Here is a 17,847-nt window from a genome sequence, read left to right as displayed (position 1 = left end):
TGGTCCAGGATCATCAAGCCTGGGTTCACTTCTTGCTAGCTGAGATAATCCAAAATTTCAAACCTGTTGTGGGTATCCTCCTCCCACCTTTCCCTAAGTGTCCTCTTTTGACCCCAATTATTGGTGCGAGCTTTTGCAGGAACAAAATCGTCCACATCCGTAGCCTAACCTTGTGCAATATCCTTCCTCTTGTCAATCCCAGGAGGGTTTCAAGGAGGCTATGACAGCTGAGACTTCGTAGGCTTAGCTCTTGGACATCTATGTTGCAGGTGACCATATTCATGACAAAGCCGACAACAGAAAGGAATAGTTTCATAGTCTAATTGCTGCACCCAAGAGTAAGAACCCGCACACATATCTACAACATATGGCAAGGGCTTGTTTAAATCAATTTCAACACAGATACGAGCAAAAGTCTTTCCCTTTCTCCCTAGGGTTTGCGTTGAAGATCCAATAGGTTTCCCCAACAATGAAGCTAACATGCGTAGAGCCTCCTCTCGACAACATTCCACTGGAAGTCAAGGCAACTAAACCCACACTGGGACCCGATTCAGAAGCTCCTTCAAAGGGTTAAATCCCACATGCCAAGGTTTTACGAACAACCCCACCTGGTTGTAAAAATACGGGCCTCCCTCAAAGACCTTATTGCGATCAACCAAGCAGTTAAAAGTGACCATGAAGTAATTGTTCTCCTGCAACATAATCTCCATTTCTCCCTCCGGTGCCGAAGTCCTCTGATCCCAAGTCTCCAAAAATTGTAGCAAAATCCTCATCCCCCAAAATTTGCAATACAATGAATGCTTTGAAAAGTATTCAACATCCTCGATAATCATCTTCGACGGGCAATAACCAATTTGGGCCTCTCTTTGCATCACTCAAGGCAACCGTTAATCTTTACAATCCGTGACCCATTGGGCATATTTGCACTAGAAATCCCTGAATCCAGAGCAAATAGATCATTATCAAAAGGCTTAATACCTTGGTTCGAAGATTTTGATCCCAATGCTACACAAAAATCCATGACAAGAGATACCCCCACGGTCTCTCCTCGAGCAGTTGACATCTCGCCCTACTACGAAAATCACACCCCAAATAGTGGTGGGCACGAAGACCCCCTCCCCAAATACCCACCGGCCACACACTCCTCCTAAACACCGCCAAAGAGAAAACACGGGCCCAAACCACCTCACACTGCTAGCTCCTCCCATCGTTGCCACTAACCCTTGACTCCCTGCACGCCCCGCTCAAACACAACCACCAATCGCCGGTCGCTCAAGCAAAATCCGCCCCTCCCTGCAAAACTCCTCACTATCCACCCTCTGCGCACCGTCTGTCACAGACCACCCACGAGCTAGGGCGCGAATGCCCTAGCTCGACCCTGCATCTCTCGCATGCGTTCCATTCCCCTGATTGTCTATTCTTCATCGACTCAGCAACCTTAACTCTTAAATAAGCTAAATAATCATATTTATTTATTTATGTTTTCCTAGGGGTTATATTTAAGTATCCAAGTCATCTTGGGGCAAAATTAAGTATGTGGATTATTAAGTTCTTATTAAAGATTATTGGAGGTATACCACTTGAAGTGAATTGGGAGGTTACCCCTCAAATTGACATATTATTATCAAGTATTCTCATCATATTTCTATTAGATTATTTTATTGTGCAATTTATTTCATTACATTGCATCCTTGTTTTATGTTTTCTTTTATGCTTGAATACACATATGAACATGTTTGCCAATATTGACCATTTTTACTGTGTTAGTAGAGCTAACAAAGATAATATTTGTAGTTTATGAATTTTAGGAGAGTAGCTCTACAATTTTATGACTCTTTCTTGGAGGAGTTTTCAAAGGAAGAACTTCCTTGCTAGTACTCAAGTCCCATAAAGCTTTCAAGAATGATAGAGGTCAGATACCTTAGGAGATGTCTAGAGGGTTGAAGCTAGATATGTGTGCAACTAAGTACAATACTGGAGTCTCTATATAGTGAAATATATTATGTTTCTTAGTTGCTTCTAAGTGTTGGGATTTTTCTCATTGACATTATGTGTTATTGTTGTGAGAAAATTCTTTTAATTTGTTAAATTTATTAAACAATATTTATGACCATTACTGATTCTTTAGGCACATGTTGATTGAAATGAAGTGAACAAGTAAGAGTTAAAACGAAAAAAAACTTTAAGTTATTGTGTATGCTACCTCACATAAACATGTCTGGAGGTACTATTATGAGGCAATGAGTCCAATGTAGTGAAAGATATTAATCGTCACACAAGGTGTAGGTTTATGGACAATTAGTGCACCAAATATTATCATGCTTATTAAACAAAGATGCTATAAATGAATGTCAAGTGATAAAGAACATGCAAAGTAGACATTTTTTATCTCTACAATTAAATATCAACTTTTGATACAATACAAAGATAAAAACCAATAAAAAAATACTAATATTTTATCTTTTATGTGATGATAATTTTAATAATATTACAATACTATATTGTAAATATATTAGATTTAATTATCTATTGAATATAAGATGAGTAAGTAATCTTTCAAATAACTTTTTTTGTAATATATAATAAATTACAATGATAGCATTAAAATTCATGTTCATGAGAAAAAAGTTGAAATTGATAATGAAAAGTAGAAATAAAAACAAGTACCACACAATGACTAGTACTTGCATTTTTTTTGTAGTCTAATTTAATTATTTAATAGATTCTACCATAATTATTACCTAATCTTAATTATAATCTTAGTCTTATTAAAATATTTTTTAATTATAATAATTAATAATAGTTAGAAATTATAATTTAATTATTATACAAAATTAGGATTATAATTAATTATTTTGATTATAATAACATTAGTTTAAATATTAAAATAATTATAAATTAAAAAAAAAGTTATTAATTTAAAAATAAGATTATAATATAACTGATTAAAATATTTATAGTTATATTATTATTTAAATTATAAAATAGTAGTCAATAAATTAAAGTTATATTTTATATATGTTCTAACTCAAAAATTAAATAATTATAAACCTTAATCATAATTATAATATTTTTAGATTTATAATGATTAATAATTGGGATTATAATTTTTTTTGATAATTAATTGACAACATAGGGTTGACACTCGTTTGTATTAATAAAAAGGTTTTTTACAACTACAAATATCAATTGACTTTCCCTCTTTGGGATCAATATGAAAACACCATCCAAACTAAAACCCACCCACACTTTGATCTATTCTTGTTTGCATCCACTACATCTAATCGAGTCATACCATATTGTAATTACACACAAAATTTCTCCACCAACAACATGCAGCAGATAGGAGAGTTGGTTTGGGAAGTGGGTTTGCTCCCCATTCATCTTGAGTTTGACTCTTTGAACCTAGTGTTTATATGATGTGTGTAATGTACGAGCCCTTACCCACACCCCAAGGGATTAGTCTCGCTTCAAAATGGGCACCGAGTTGGGTCACAGGGATACCATAGGATATAAAAAATTAAAAAAAATCTCTCAACCAACAAAATGGAGGACATGAGATTATTATATTTCATCTAAATATAAGCTAACAATAAAAACCTTTGAGAAAATAGCCAGAGACTATGACCCATATCAAATACCTAACCAACAAGCCTTCTACGCCTCCATCTAAGCCTTCACCAAGCATATTGAGTTGCATTGTGAATGGTCCTCCACATTCCTATTGATCTTCAATGGCTCCTTCCTAGTCTCTGCCACTTCTTCTTTAATCTCTACCCCAAATTCCTCTTCTTCTTCCTCACTCTCGTAACCCATCAAGCCTTCTTCTTTCAAATACTTTTGGAGCCACCCAACTTCACCTTCTAGCCCAAGCTCTAGCATTTGTTTTAGAAAAAGAATACTCCTCTCCATAGTGACCTTCCTTCGAGGAAGAAGGGAAGGCTCTGAGGAGCGATTAAGCAAATACTTACCAACTTCCTTTCCAAAATGATGAGCCACATAATAATCCTTTGGCAAGGAGCTCCATTCTTAGAACCCACATTCTTAAGGACATCTTATAATTCCCATAGAAAACAACACCAAATGAGCCTTGTATTCATCGCCCTAGCTATATCCTTTGTTTCACTAGCATCTATTAATGTGGCAAAAAAATTAGTTGCCACATAGTATTTACTTTGTATCATTGGTCCAACATCAAAAACTCTTCTCCTAGCACCACTTTAACAATGTGTATGATCAGACCATGGTCCACTCTAAAGACACATTTCAATATTTTATCACTCACTTCATCTAGAAACACTATTTATCTCTTCTTGCTCACCAAACTTTAAGGTGTGTCCATTGCACTTACTTAGAGCTCACCAAGTTTTAGACTTTAAAAAATGACATGTCTTCTCATTGCAACCATCATCTATTTTTTATGCCACAATTGATTTGTCAGACACCTCACATGAATGCTTCTTGAGGCTCCATGAGAAAGCATTAAAAAATTTAATCATTGCATCACATCCAATCTACTGCCACCTTTGAGAAAAATAACAATCTTGGATTCAACATTACGAGCAATTATTCAATTGTCCTTCACACCTCATCATCATGGACGACTTAACAAAGTGTTGAGTTGGCCAAAGAATCGACCAACTCATTCCCCTCTCGATAAACATGGGTAAATTTAAATTCACTAGACTAACCAATCACCTCTCAAATCGAGTCCAACCATTTATGTAGCTTCCATTTAGGCACTATATTTTGTCTTATTGCATTGATTATGATGATAAAATTTCTTTTGAGGCATAGTATGTTTTCTTTCAATTCTAACCCATGATTCAAACCTACCCAAAATTGAGCATCATTCCTAGTCACGCCTAGATATCCTAACTTCTCACACAACACCTTTCCATTACGATCTCACGCTACACATCAAACCCCACTCTTCCTAGGGTTGCCCTTCAAGGCTCCATCGAAGTTCACTTTCACGCCTCCTATTTTCAAAGCTTCCTAGTTTACTCAAATTCTTGGGTTGCTAGGAGAATCAACCCTCCCAACCCCATTAATGAGGGAATAATTAGAATTAGAATTATATTTTAATTATTATATAAAATCAAGATTAAAATTAATTATTTTGATTATAATATCCTTACATGATAATTATTTGCTTAAAATATAAAATAATTATAGATTAGAAAAAAATTAATTAAGACTAGAGTTATAATACAATTGATTACTTGTAACATTAACTTTCACCCTAACCCTAATTCTATCCCAAATACTTGTAGTTGTTTTATTATTAATTTAGCTTTTAAAATAATAATTAATAAGTTAGAATGAATTTTATGTATGTTGTAACCTTAAAATAAGATAATTATAAAATTAACATAATCTATATAATTCTAGGTCTAATTCCAATTTAGAATGTGTAAAAATATTTTACTTAAATGAATTAAATATAAAGTTATTAACATTATTAGTAATATAATAATTAAATATAATGATGTAATTTGTAATCAAATATTATAATATATTTTAATAATTAAAAAATAAATAAAAATTACAAGATCCTAAACAATTGTCTACATAATTGTTTTATAATAGATAGTGAAATTAATTTTAAAACAAAGTTTATATATCTTAAAAAATTGAAATTGTGAAATGATTGCAATAGTACCAACAAGTACTAATAAAAAATTTAAGCATCTCAAAAATATATGAGTACAATTCAATCAACCAAAGTACCCATACCTATAGTGCTGGACCAAAGTACTATTAAAAAGTTTATTTATTGGGAAAAATATAAGTACAATTCAGCCAACCTAACTACCAATACTTATATTTGGATAAAAGATATGATTGCATATGATTATAACGATAAATATTAATAAAAAATTAAATATTTAGAAAAAAATATAAATACAATTCAGCCAAGTAGATTAACATTAGAAAAATTTATATAAAAGACATGACAAATACCTATCCTGATAGCTTGCGTGCTAGAAAAAAATACTTAATTTTCCTGATAAATAGGTAATCATGTAATAGATGTTTTCTCTGTTTGGCTGGCCAGATTAGCAGCAATACATCCAAACAATGGGAGGTGAGCTTATCATTTTTATCTTCTATATCTTCAATTCTGTCTTTCTCTGCATATGCATGCCACTGTTTGCATCTCTTGGTGCCCTTATTTTCGCGGGGATTCGAAACTGGATCACATTGTTATATCACATACAATAAAAATCCCTTGGCTGCAAAATATTTTATTTAGGATCACTCGGAACTTATTCTATTCTTATGCTATTCTCTGTTTGGACTTTATTGAAAATCATTGTAGTCGTAGTTCAAACCTTTTGTTTCTCCGTCGTGGTCGATTTTGACAGATTAGTGCTCTGAATCATATGAAATAGATAACTTTTGACTAATCAACTTCTATCAGACGCCAGTTACATAACAGCAAGCTTTCTGTTGACTTTACTTTGTCACACAGTTTTGATTTGGTTAAGAACATCCTATAATATATTTAATTACCTCTTATAAAAGATTTTGCTTTTGCATTTCAAAAAATATATGTAATTATGGCAAAGATCAGGGTAGAGTTTCCATTCGCATATATCATATGTTTTTTTAAACGATCAGATATGGTATTTTTAAGAGTAGTTTGAACAATAAGCTATTCAACCAGGCATACGGTTGAACTTTTGTATCTTTGTTTATTTGCAAGTTGGTCCGCTTTTTACAGAGTGGTTGGAGCAAGAAACGATTCAATACCTGTGTATCCCAGTTTGTTTGCTATGTCAAACTGTTACTTGAACACTTTACTCAGGATTACTAAGAAAGAGGATTCAAGATAAATAAAATATCTTGTTTAAAAATTGGCAACACATTAGTTCTATGGTCAATTATCTGTTGCTACTGCCATTAATCTTAAGATGATAATAACACAGTGCTTGGAAAAGCACATGAAGTTAATCCTCCTGTTTTAGTTTCCATTATCACCTGCATTATGCTCCTTCATTTGTCTTTTTCTTCTCAGTTAGTGAATCTATAAGAGATAAGACCCCTCAAATTAATACCCATAGTGGAACAAGGAGTTACGAATAATGTACTTTTTAGTGCATTTGCTTCAGTATCACATTACTTTAATGTTATCTAGTATAAAATGCAGTATTTGGTTTTGTTCTGTTGTTACAATTGGCATGAAGTGGCCCTATATGGCTAGCAGGCTTGTATCTGGCCCAACCTTTGATTGGCCTTGCTATATACCAAATACACGTTTTGCTGTATTGAAAATAATTTGCATTTACAAGCTTACGTAATTTCCTCTAAACTCTAAACAGGACACCAAACTCATTGCGCTTTCCTGTTGCAAGTTGTAACTGTGATCAAATTCTCCATCGAAAGTATATACAAAACAAAATGTTGAATTTTGGTCAACATCAGAAGTCTTCTCTTCACTACAGTTGTTAACCTTCCCGGCACATCAACAACTTTAACAAACTTTAGGTTTACCTTCTAGTTTTTTGTGGGGCTATACTTGTTCCCCTGAATCAGTAGGTTTCACGGGCTTTTTAGTGATATCCATATTTTTTTGATGATCTTTACAAATTCTTCACTTGATTTCTTTTTTAATGGCTTATAAACTTACCAGGATCAGTTTTTGATTTGATACCAAAAATTAGTTTCTCATGTATGTTCTTAAAACTTTGGACCTTTGAAGTACACATTTTTTCTCCTGACAGGTACTTCTTGTAGATTGAATTAGCATTCTCTGTTTTGAGTTCAACCTACATATATTTGGTTTTTTAGCAAAAGGAATTTTTTTTATTAATGGAGCTGAATCAGATTACAACAATAATGTCTGCCAGTCTTAAGCAGACTCATAGCACAACAGATTCAAAAGGTCTGGGATAATTGAGTAGGATGTGAAAATGACATCCTTACCATTCCATACAAACCAGGAGAAAGGCAAGGAAGCAAGGTCCCAAACAGTCCCAGAGAAAAAAACCACGGACACACATGAAATTCCTTGCTGATTTTTCAGGGACAGAAGCTGCTCCATGTTTCCATGGTCATGCTGAAAAGGTAGCGAGGATAGACCAACATATTACTATGGTTAGAAACAATCTCCATTAGAGAACAACTGATGTCACCAGGCACAACCGACCAAACAAGCACATCAAGACCTATGCCACCCACTGCCCGTGCCTAAGATGAGGGGCATAGCAATGCAATAGGTCTGAGAGCTTTGATGTCTTTATGAAGAAGGAGATGGAAATTGTGATTCAAATCCAAGCAAGGAAGCACCTGTTCATCCTGTTTTTCGATCTTGATTTCGTCCTGATTTGAAGCAGATTCATCTAGGAAATCAGCCACTTGATTTCCTTCCTTCCTTATATGGCTCCAGTTCACCACACTAAAGCCATTAAGGAGGAGATTGATGTCTTATAAACATTTCCCAGTTGTCACTTCTGAAGACAGGAAGAGGATTGTCTTTTAAACTGATCAACTAAAATTTCTGGAATCAGAAGCCAGAACAGTACAAGTGAGTTGCCATTTTTTCACTTTCAAAATTGCTTGTTGAATTACCGTTGCTTCAGCAAAATTATTCATAACTTTCCTTAAACTGCCACTAAACTAGAAGATGACCTGGCCATTATGATCTTGGCATACACCTGCTGTATCAGCATTACCAGGGTTCCCCTGAGAGGCACCATCCACATATAACTTAACTGACTCCACAGGAGGTCCTTCCCATTGAACTATGTGGTCATTTTGATAACCAGCACTCACAATGGAATGCTTATTTATATTCCTGTAAGAGGGATGTCATGCCCATGATCTGACATATCCTTTTACCAGCAATGAAATTGTCTCACAAAATTAGACTTCACAATTTCATCGGACCCTTGCCTTAATCGCATATCCTTGGTGGACGGGTTTAATAATTAGGAACAACATCAAATGATAAGGATTGGTTCCTCCTCCCCAAGAGGTGCCACAATTTTATTTGTAAACTATTAATTAGTTAAAGATTAAGAGAAGTGATTGGTCAAAATGGAACATGAAGGGGCAGCTGTCAGTTAGAGGGAGGCATCTCTCCACAACCAACACAGCCAGCCGATGAAAGAACATGACTCCTCCAAAAGGAAGGAGATATAAAGGGGATCGTCCCAGCAGTCAAAGGATCATCGAAGGAATCAGACTTGACATTTTATGAGATATTGGATACACAGGCAATCCGACTGATTAATATAGTTTGGTACGAGTTCCCTGTACATAACATAGTAAAGGCTGTATAAATATATACATATATCTCTGCATACTAATGATCAACAATGCACTGCTGTTTATAACTGCCTATATATCATAGTGAATACTAATTGTATCTGACTAATGATTTGCTGCAGTTTATTTATTTTATGTAGAATGTATGCATAATACTGAAATCCTTCGTATGTTCTGAATGTTTATTAAAGTCAGCCATGGTAGAGGAAACGAGGGATTGCAAGAGAGGTACGGTGATGGGGTACTCTTCTAGGTAAGCCACCTCATGGTGGTGACCAGATGGTCCCATGAGGCCAAGGGGATACTGCCTTTGGACTTAGAAGAGATGAGCTTCCAGGGCACCCTGTTGTAGCCTTATCCCTCTATCATGGTGAATCAACACAAGAAGTCCAATCATAGGGAGTGGGAAATGATGGCAAGATGAGGGGGAACGGGATGTGGACACCTCAATGGGTAAACCACCTCATATGGATGGCATGGGCCACGTGAGGCCAAGAGGGATGGTATATCCGCTCTTTGTTAGCCGCATTATTGTATACAGGAATAAGAATAGTTAATTAAGTCGTAATTGGGTTTGTTAGTTGGCAACCGAGGGGTGGCAGTTGCGGTGCGACGGTTGGCGCTCGCACCCCCTCGGTATCTTTATATACTTCCGAATGTAACTTGTGAAGGACACGAATTATGAATGTAATAGAACATCTATTATACTTTGTCTGATATTTACGGCATTATTCTGCATTATGTTCTTTATGTTTTAAGTTATTCACCCGAGAGGGCAAAACATTTGGTGCTGTTGCCTAGACGTAGTCGGGAACGGAAGACATGGATGGTGCATGGACACAATGGGCCTACCCGTTGGTGAAATAAACCCAGAGGCCGACGACGCGTGAACAGAACTTTACACAGGAGAAGACACGACAACGAGAGAATTTTCAATTCTGCTCCAGGTAGCCATCCAGACCTACGTCCGACGAGAGGCGGCAGAGGTGGAAATCCCACCAAGTGCCGTGTGGACAGCTCTGGAGGTTAGCCCGGTAGTAAACTGATTGATGAACCACCTCCCCCGGTTGCTTGCACAGGCATCGCTAGCACAACAGGCTCACCTGGAGGAGATTGCCCAGGAAGAGCAACGCCAGCAGATCCTTCGACACTACAAAGAAAACAATCGACGGGAAACGGAACAGGATGGCGCCAGGCCAGGAGGGAATTGAACCTTGAACTTTTTATATTCAAATAAAAGTGTCATTGACACGAGTTGTATTTGAGCAGATGAATTAATAAAGACGTGTTTTGATTTATGTATTGTGAGTTATGGAAATGTGCGACAATTAATGCCAAACCTATTGAATAAAGATAGAAATAAAAAAGCAGAAATGGACGAGTGGGAGGCCGCGCAGAGGGCCTTGATTCTGGAACAGCAAGTAGAACATAGACGGAGGCTGAGGCAACTTGCCGAAGGACGACCTGCCGAAGGGTGGCCCGAGGGGAACCAAGGAGGTGTCACGGAGGGTGCAGAAGCCGACGGAAATTTCTACACGTCGCCAGATCATCGTGGGACGCAGAGCCACGAAGAGTTTCTGGAAGAAACAAGGTTACGGCAAAATCTAGTTGAGGAGACTCGGGATCAGTTTAGAAACTTATCCCTTACACCACGGAGTGAAGATCACCAACGGGAACCAGGAGTGGGCACGTGTGAAAGCGAAGGGGAGGGCAATTGTACGGGTGTAGGTGCCACACACGACAGGCAAAACACCATACCTCCAGTCGCCCACGCAGAACACACCACCGACACCACTGGAGGAAGCAGCGCAGGGTCACAGACACAGACACAAGCGCCCCCAGGAAGATGACCCGGGATGGCGAGTAAACAAAAATTGCCAAAGTTCACAGGGGACGACAAGGAAGACCCCTTACAACACTACTGTACATGTGAAACCATTTGGTCTGCCAACGGAGTGACAGACTAGGATGACTGGGTACAACAGTTCCCAGCCACGTTACGTGGAGTTGCCATAGATTGGTACTCCGATGTAGATAAGCAAAAAGTGGCCACGTGGGCCAACCTACAGAAGTAATTCACGGAGGAGTTTCGGTTGCTCCGTGATGACAACGAAATTGTAACGGAGATATACAGTACCAAACAAGGTACCAAGGAGACAGTACGGGCATACAGCAGGAGACTGAAGGAATTGTTGGGTAAAATGGAAAGCCAATCGGCAGAGGGCTTGAAAAAATGATGGTTCGTTGAAGGATTGAAATCCTCCCTACGAAAAAAGATGAAAATTGTACCCCCGACGTCATATGATGATGCCTATAATAGGGCGATGGACCTAGAGAGCGAATACAAACATCAAGGAAGAAGAAAAGTAATAAATATTCATCTGACGATGATGAAGACTCTGACGGGGAAAGTAGCAGCGGTGGCGAATCGAGTAAAAAGGTGCATGCTCTCCAAAAGGACATGGAACGAATGCTGAAAGAATTCAAAGCCATGAAAGGGAGTACAAGTAAGATTGAAGAAAATGACGTGTGGTGTACCGACTGTAGGAGCAATGGACACACCAAGGGGTCCTACCCCAAGAAGGCTTTCTGTGACATTTGTTAGATTGCAGGACATTTGACAAAGGAATGTCCCTACAATATGAAAACTAGGAACCAACAAGTTCTCTTCACGCAGGAGCAGCCGGCCATCGGAACTTCGCAAACCGCCAACAATAATGCATCATCTGGTGGATATCGGAACAACCGGCGAGGGGGGAGGACCAATAATAATAATAGGAGCCGAATCCAATATGATGCAAAGGGATGGCCAATGATCTAATGCCGAGCCTACAATCAATGGGGCCACTTTGCCAGGGAATGCACCTCAGAAGAAACTCCACAAAAACTATGCAAATGGTGTGGGCCTGGAGACCACGATGATGGAACTTGCCCAAAGTCGGGAGTGAACCTGCTCAACATCGACAGGACGGAGGAACGGGTATTGGCAATCACATGGTCATAGGCAAAGAAGGCCACATACCCAGACCCTCGCACGAAGAAGCAGCGGGTGCTGGAGGCCAAGGCTGAAGTGGCGAAGGAAATGTTGGCACAAGGGAGCACCCAAGAAGTAGTAAGTACTTCCCGCTCTGAGGCAGAGGAAAATATCCTGAAGCAAATGCTGCAGATTGAAGTGCCAATGAAGATGAAGGACCTCCTGGAAACGATGCCGCAATTACGTACGACACTCCTACGTACGGTCCAAGTAACCCCGCACAGTCAGGCGACCCGGAATACGGATGGTTCCGATAGAACACCTACAGACCCATTGGTCCTGACACTATATAGTGGCTGGCACCCGGCGGTGGTAGAAATGGGAATACTGGGCACCATTCTGACTGACACTATTGTCGACAGTGGGTCCGGAGTGAATGTGCTTCTGGAAGAAACCTGGAAGCAGCTTGGCAAGTCGACACTATGGCCGTCAACCTTCAACTTACTGGGAGCAGATCAACATGGTATCAAACCCCTTGGAACACTCATGGCACAACAAGTGACCATCGGGACACAACCATTTGTCCTCGACTTCGTGGTGATTCCGCTCACCAAGAAAGGATATGACGCCATTCTGGACAGAGGGTGGTTGGTGGCAGCCAGAGTGAATCACAACTAGAAGCGTAACACGTTGTCAATGGAGAAAGTCGGGAGAAAATTTATTATCGACCTGAAAACACAACTTGTGAGTGAAGAACTCGCGTCAGAGTCAGAATCAGACGGCGAAGGCGGAGTTGACGGAGGAAAGTACAGAAGGGAACCGAACGAGGAAGGCGTCCTCGGAATCCAAGGATGTTCTGAGGAAGAGACCAATTCCCTTAATGGGCTCTTCCACTGGCAAATGGAGGACTACGAGCTGCTGTATGGGTGTAACATGTTGCAGGTTGACGAGGATCGGGATGAGAAGGAATTTCCGCCAGCGTACGGGGAATACACCGAAGGGGATGCCCCGGTCAACGAAGTATTGGCACACAGGTTTGACATGACAAAACCAATCCGGTACGAAGAGTCCGTAAAACCTACAAACCTCGGCACGGAAGCAGAGCCAAGGAACATCCTAGTTGGCGACGACCGGAATCCAGTCCTGAAAGCCGCCGTGTTTAAAATATTCATGGAATACAAGGATGTATTCGCTTGGACGTATAAGGACCTCAAAGGGGTGCCGCCAAAACTATGCGTACACCAAATTTCACTCGCACCTGGGGTCGTACCTGTACGGAAGAGGCCGTACAGAATGAATAAAAACTATGCGGCAAGAGTGAATGATGAAATTGAACGTATGCTCGAAGCCGGGATTATTTTTAAAGTTCAGACTAGCGAGTGGGTGTCGCCCATAGTGATATCCCTTAAAAAGGAGGCAAACCAGATCCAAATCTACGTAGATTTCAGATGCCTTAACGCGGTCACCATAAAAGACCCGTTTCCAATACCATTTACGGATAGCATCTTGGAAGAAGTGGCCGGTCATGAAATTTATTCATTCATGGATGGATTTTTTGGGTATAACCAGATATCCATCGCCGAAGAAGACAAATTAAAAACCACCTTCATAGTGGAGGATGGCATGTACGCGTATAATCGAATGCCATTCGGATTATGCAACGCACCAGCGACCTTTCAACGGATAATCCTTCACATATTTGAAAAGATGTCAGTAGGGAACTTCAGGGCGTTCCTTGACGACTGGTCCATCTACAGTAACCAAGATACACATTTGGCCACACTTGGCGAATGCATGGAGAGATGCAAGCGAGCTCGCCTAGCACTCAATCCCAAAAAATGCAGGTTCATGGTGCCTCAAGGGAAGCTGTTAGGACACATAGTGTGTAAGGCTGGACTCAAGACTGAACCAGACAAGATTCGGGTGATAGTGGAAATGGAGGCACCGACAGATGTCACGGGAGTCAAATCCTTCCTAGGACACATAGGGTATTACAGGAGATTTATCAAAAATTTTGCTCGAGTATCCTGCCCTCTGGACAAGCTGACAAGGAAAGGTGAACGATACACATGGGGGACGGCTCAGGAAGAGGCCTTCCAAGAACTGAAGTCACGGTTGGTGGGTGCGCCAATCCTAACATATCTTGACTGGGACAAAGAGTTCCACGTACACGTTGACGCATCCAATTTTGCCATAGGGGCCACACTGGTGCAGGTTGGTGATCACGGGCTCAATCACCCAGTCTACTTTGCAAGCAGACGCCTGTCGAAGGCAGAGAAAAATTATAGCACCACAGAGAGGGAAGCCCTCGAGATGGTGTACTCCATCCAGAAATTTCGACATTACTTACTGGCCACCCCGTTCACATTTTATGTGGACCACCAAGCGTTGATGTACGTGGTAAACAAGCCAATTATCCAAGGACGAATCAACCGATGGCTGCTATTGCTTCAGGAGTTTACATTTAAAATTATTGTAAGACCCGGGAAGAGCCATGTGATAGCCGACCAGCTATCGAGAATCCAGTCGGGAGAACCGGCCGAAGGAGTGAATGAAGATTTTCCAGACGCTCACTTATTTCGCATCGCGGTTCTCCCCGCCTGGTACGCAAGCGTGGGGGAATACTTGTCGACATCACAGTTTCCGAAGGAGATGCCACCAGGAGAAAGAAGAAAACTGGTACTAAGGAGCAGAACATTCCAACTCATTAATGGCCTCTTGTACAAAATGGGACCTGACCAGATCCTACGGTGATGTGTCTTAGAAGAGGAAATTCAAGGCGTCCTAAGGGAAGCACATGAAGGGCCCGCAGGTGGGCACATGGGGCCCGACACCACGGCCAGGAAAGTTCTGTTGGCAGGACTGTGGTGGCCGACACTACATAATGACTCTAGTGAGTGGGTGACGAGCTGTGATACATGCCAACGGGCCGGACGGCCATTAAAGAGGGATTTTATGCCCCTCAACCCATCGAATGCCCAGGAATTGTTTGAGAGATGGGGATTGGATTTCATTGGACCATTAAAACCAAGTAGAGCCCAACGATGCAGATACATTGTAGTGGCAACAGAATACTTGACCAAGTGGGTGGAGGCACGGGCCTTACCGGACAACTCGGCGGTCAATACAGCAAAATCCATCTATGAATACATCATTACGCGGTATGGGATCCCAATCCAACTGACGAGTGACAGAGGACATTTTGTAAATCACATAATCCGATTGCTAACAACTGAGTTCAAAATCTTCCACTCCTTATCAAGACCCTACTATCCGCGGGCGAACAGGCAGGCCGAGGCGACCAATAAAATAATCGTGTCGGTGATTTATAAGTCTTGTGGAGTGGAGAAGGAAGACTGGGAGGAGTGCCTACCATCGGTACTTTGGGCATACCGAACAACTTACAAGGTAACTACTGGACAGACTCCCTTCCAGCTAATGTATGGACAAGAAGCTGTGGTGCCAGTTGAATTCATGGTGCCGAGTCTTCAAATCGCCATTGATAATCGGCTTGGCAACATGGAAAGCCTGAGAGAGAGACTGTATACTTTGAACAAATTGGATGAACGAAGGATGATGGCTCAGTGGGCGACAGAGACAGTCCAGCAAAGACGAAAGGTTTGGCACGACAAGCGTCTCCGGCGAATGAAGTTTACTCCTGGGCAGTTAGTGTTGAAATTCAACGGAAGGAATGAAATCAAACCTGGGAAATTCAAAGTGCGATGGCTAGGGCCTTTCAAGGTACGTGAGGTCAATGCCAACGGGGCAATCAAGTTGTGGACGCTCGACGGGAGGGAGGTACCAGATGCCATCAATGGGTCAAAATTAAAGGTTTACCATGAACGGAGGGAGCCTGGACCCTCCAGTCAAGATGTTTGATAGAAAACGATTAAAAAAAAAAAAAAGTACAGCCACAAGCCGACCGTACGAAGAAAAAACCGTACGGAGAGAGAAAAACCGTACGGCCACACGCCGACTGTATGAGAGGAAAAACAAAAAAAGGGGGGGTGGGGCCACCGTACGGTGGGACCATCGGCGGTGGGACCATCGGGCGGTGGACCACCGATGGTGGCACCACCGTGCGGTGGACCATCGGCGGTGGACACCGCCATGGGTTAAAAGCCCACACAGCCGAGGGAGAAATAAAAAAACGACAGCCATGGGGGGAAGAAAGAGAAACGATGCGCAGCCGCACAGCCCGCACGACACAGCCCGCACACGCGCAGCCGCACAACCCACACATGCGTAGCCGCACAGCCCGCAGCCGCATAGCCCGCACACCCACAGCCCGCACACGCGCAGCCGGCACAAGCCTGCACAGATACACGCACCAAGCTGCACAAGTCTGTGCCGCTACGGCAGACGGGTTTTAGTTTTGAAAAAAAGAAAAGGTTATAAAAGCATAATTGAAGAAGTAATTTGGTACTAATGGACATAAACAGGAACAAGGCAGATTGGCGGAAACGGTTGCAGCCATTAGAAGACAAGTTGCAGGGAGGGCAAAAAGAAACCAGTACAGACACAGGGAAACGGATTCTGCCATCTGGGGTGCGTATTGCAGGTAGTCTCGGTATGAGCACCAGTCAAAAAAGCAAGAAGCATCGTCCCAAACCCTTGGCGACAAAGGACAAAGATGAAATAACGACAAAGAATATTATGTTCGAAGGTCTGAATGGAATCGACTGTCGGAACTGGTGGGCAAAGACACCTCAAGATGATCCGATAAAGAAAAGCCTTCGCCAGGCATAGGTACACTGGGCCGTCCAGATGCCGCTTTTTTCTATCAAGGACTTCGAGGTGGTTTTGCGTGCCATGATTGGCAGCTATGACAGACATCATCACCAGTCGGTATTTGATTATCAACACCAGATGATAACAGTGTTATTCACAGCAGGCGAGTTCACTAGGGTATTTGGCATACCCGGGGTGAAAGGGAAGAAAATAGACACTTCACAGAAAATATCTCCCGAAAATCGTGCCACATTGTTGCACTTGATGTTGTGCGATAACCTTACCCAGGTAGAAAAAGATAGCCTCAAGAGTGCAGGCAAGAGTCGGGGGGTGAAGAAACAGTTTTTCACCAAGGGGGTATGGCGATGCCTCTTGTCAGTGGTGAAGAGTCACCTCACAGGTGCCAGCCGCGTGTCGGACATCGCCATTGCACAGATAGTGTTGATGAACAGGCTGCACAACGGAGTGGTATACAACTGGGCGTCACTATTGGCGGATAGGATGGACGAGTTCATGACGCTGCAATACAAAAAGTTCTACATGCCGCATCACGCCATTGGATTATTCCTCGACACAGTCTGCACATAGATCACCCCAAGCTCACATCCATTGGAGCCGCAAGGGCGTGTTGCACCAGACCAGCCGCCCATATTCTATTGGTCCCACTTGGACATCTTGGCACATGGCACGGAGGCACGTTTGGGCACAAAAAGAAAGAAGGCCGCCATGTTCGATACGGAGTCTGACACGGAAGAGTCCGAGGCTAAGGATGCAGAAAGTGGTAGGGAGGAATCCGCAGACACCTCCCAGGTAAGCGGAGGGAGTTTCCGACTGGCAGGGAGAAGAGGCGACCAGTGGCCGGAAGA

General features: G+C 41.4%; 1 protein-coding gene across 3 annotated transcripts in view; it reads left to right on the top strand.

Annotated features, from left to right (window-relative positions):
• The first annotated feature begins 5,955 nt into the window (after positions 1 to 5,955).
• LOC131038051 (gluconokinase) overlaps positions 5,956 to 17,847 on the top strand; it is an 86,585-nt gene continuing 74,693 nt past the window's right edge. For 2 of the 3 annotated variants that reach the window (XM_057970338.2, XM_057970336.2), the window contains exon 1: positions 5,956 to 6,091. Coding sequence is in view for 1 of the 3 variants with exons in the window: in XM_057970336.2 (XP_057826319.1) it covers positions 6,085 to 6,091 (7 nt within the window). In the remaining 2 variants the exon portion in view is untranslated. The remainder of the gene's footprint in view (positions 6,092 to 17,847) is intronic. The other variant, XM_057970337.2, reaches the window with a different exon arrangement.

Source organism: Cryptomeria japonica, chromosome 2 (assembly GCF_030272615.1).
Source record: "Cryptomeria japonica chromosome 2, Sugi_1.0, whole genome shotgun sequence".
Taxonomy (NCBI): domain Eukaryota; kingdom Viridiplantae; phylum Streptophyta; class Pinopsida; order Cupressales; family Cupressaceae; genus Cryptomeria; species Cryptomeria japonica.
Note: the sequence above shows the minus strand (reverse complement) of the source record. Positions and strands in the feature narration are given on the sequence as shown.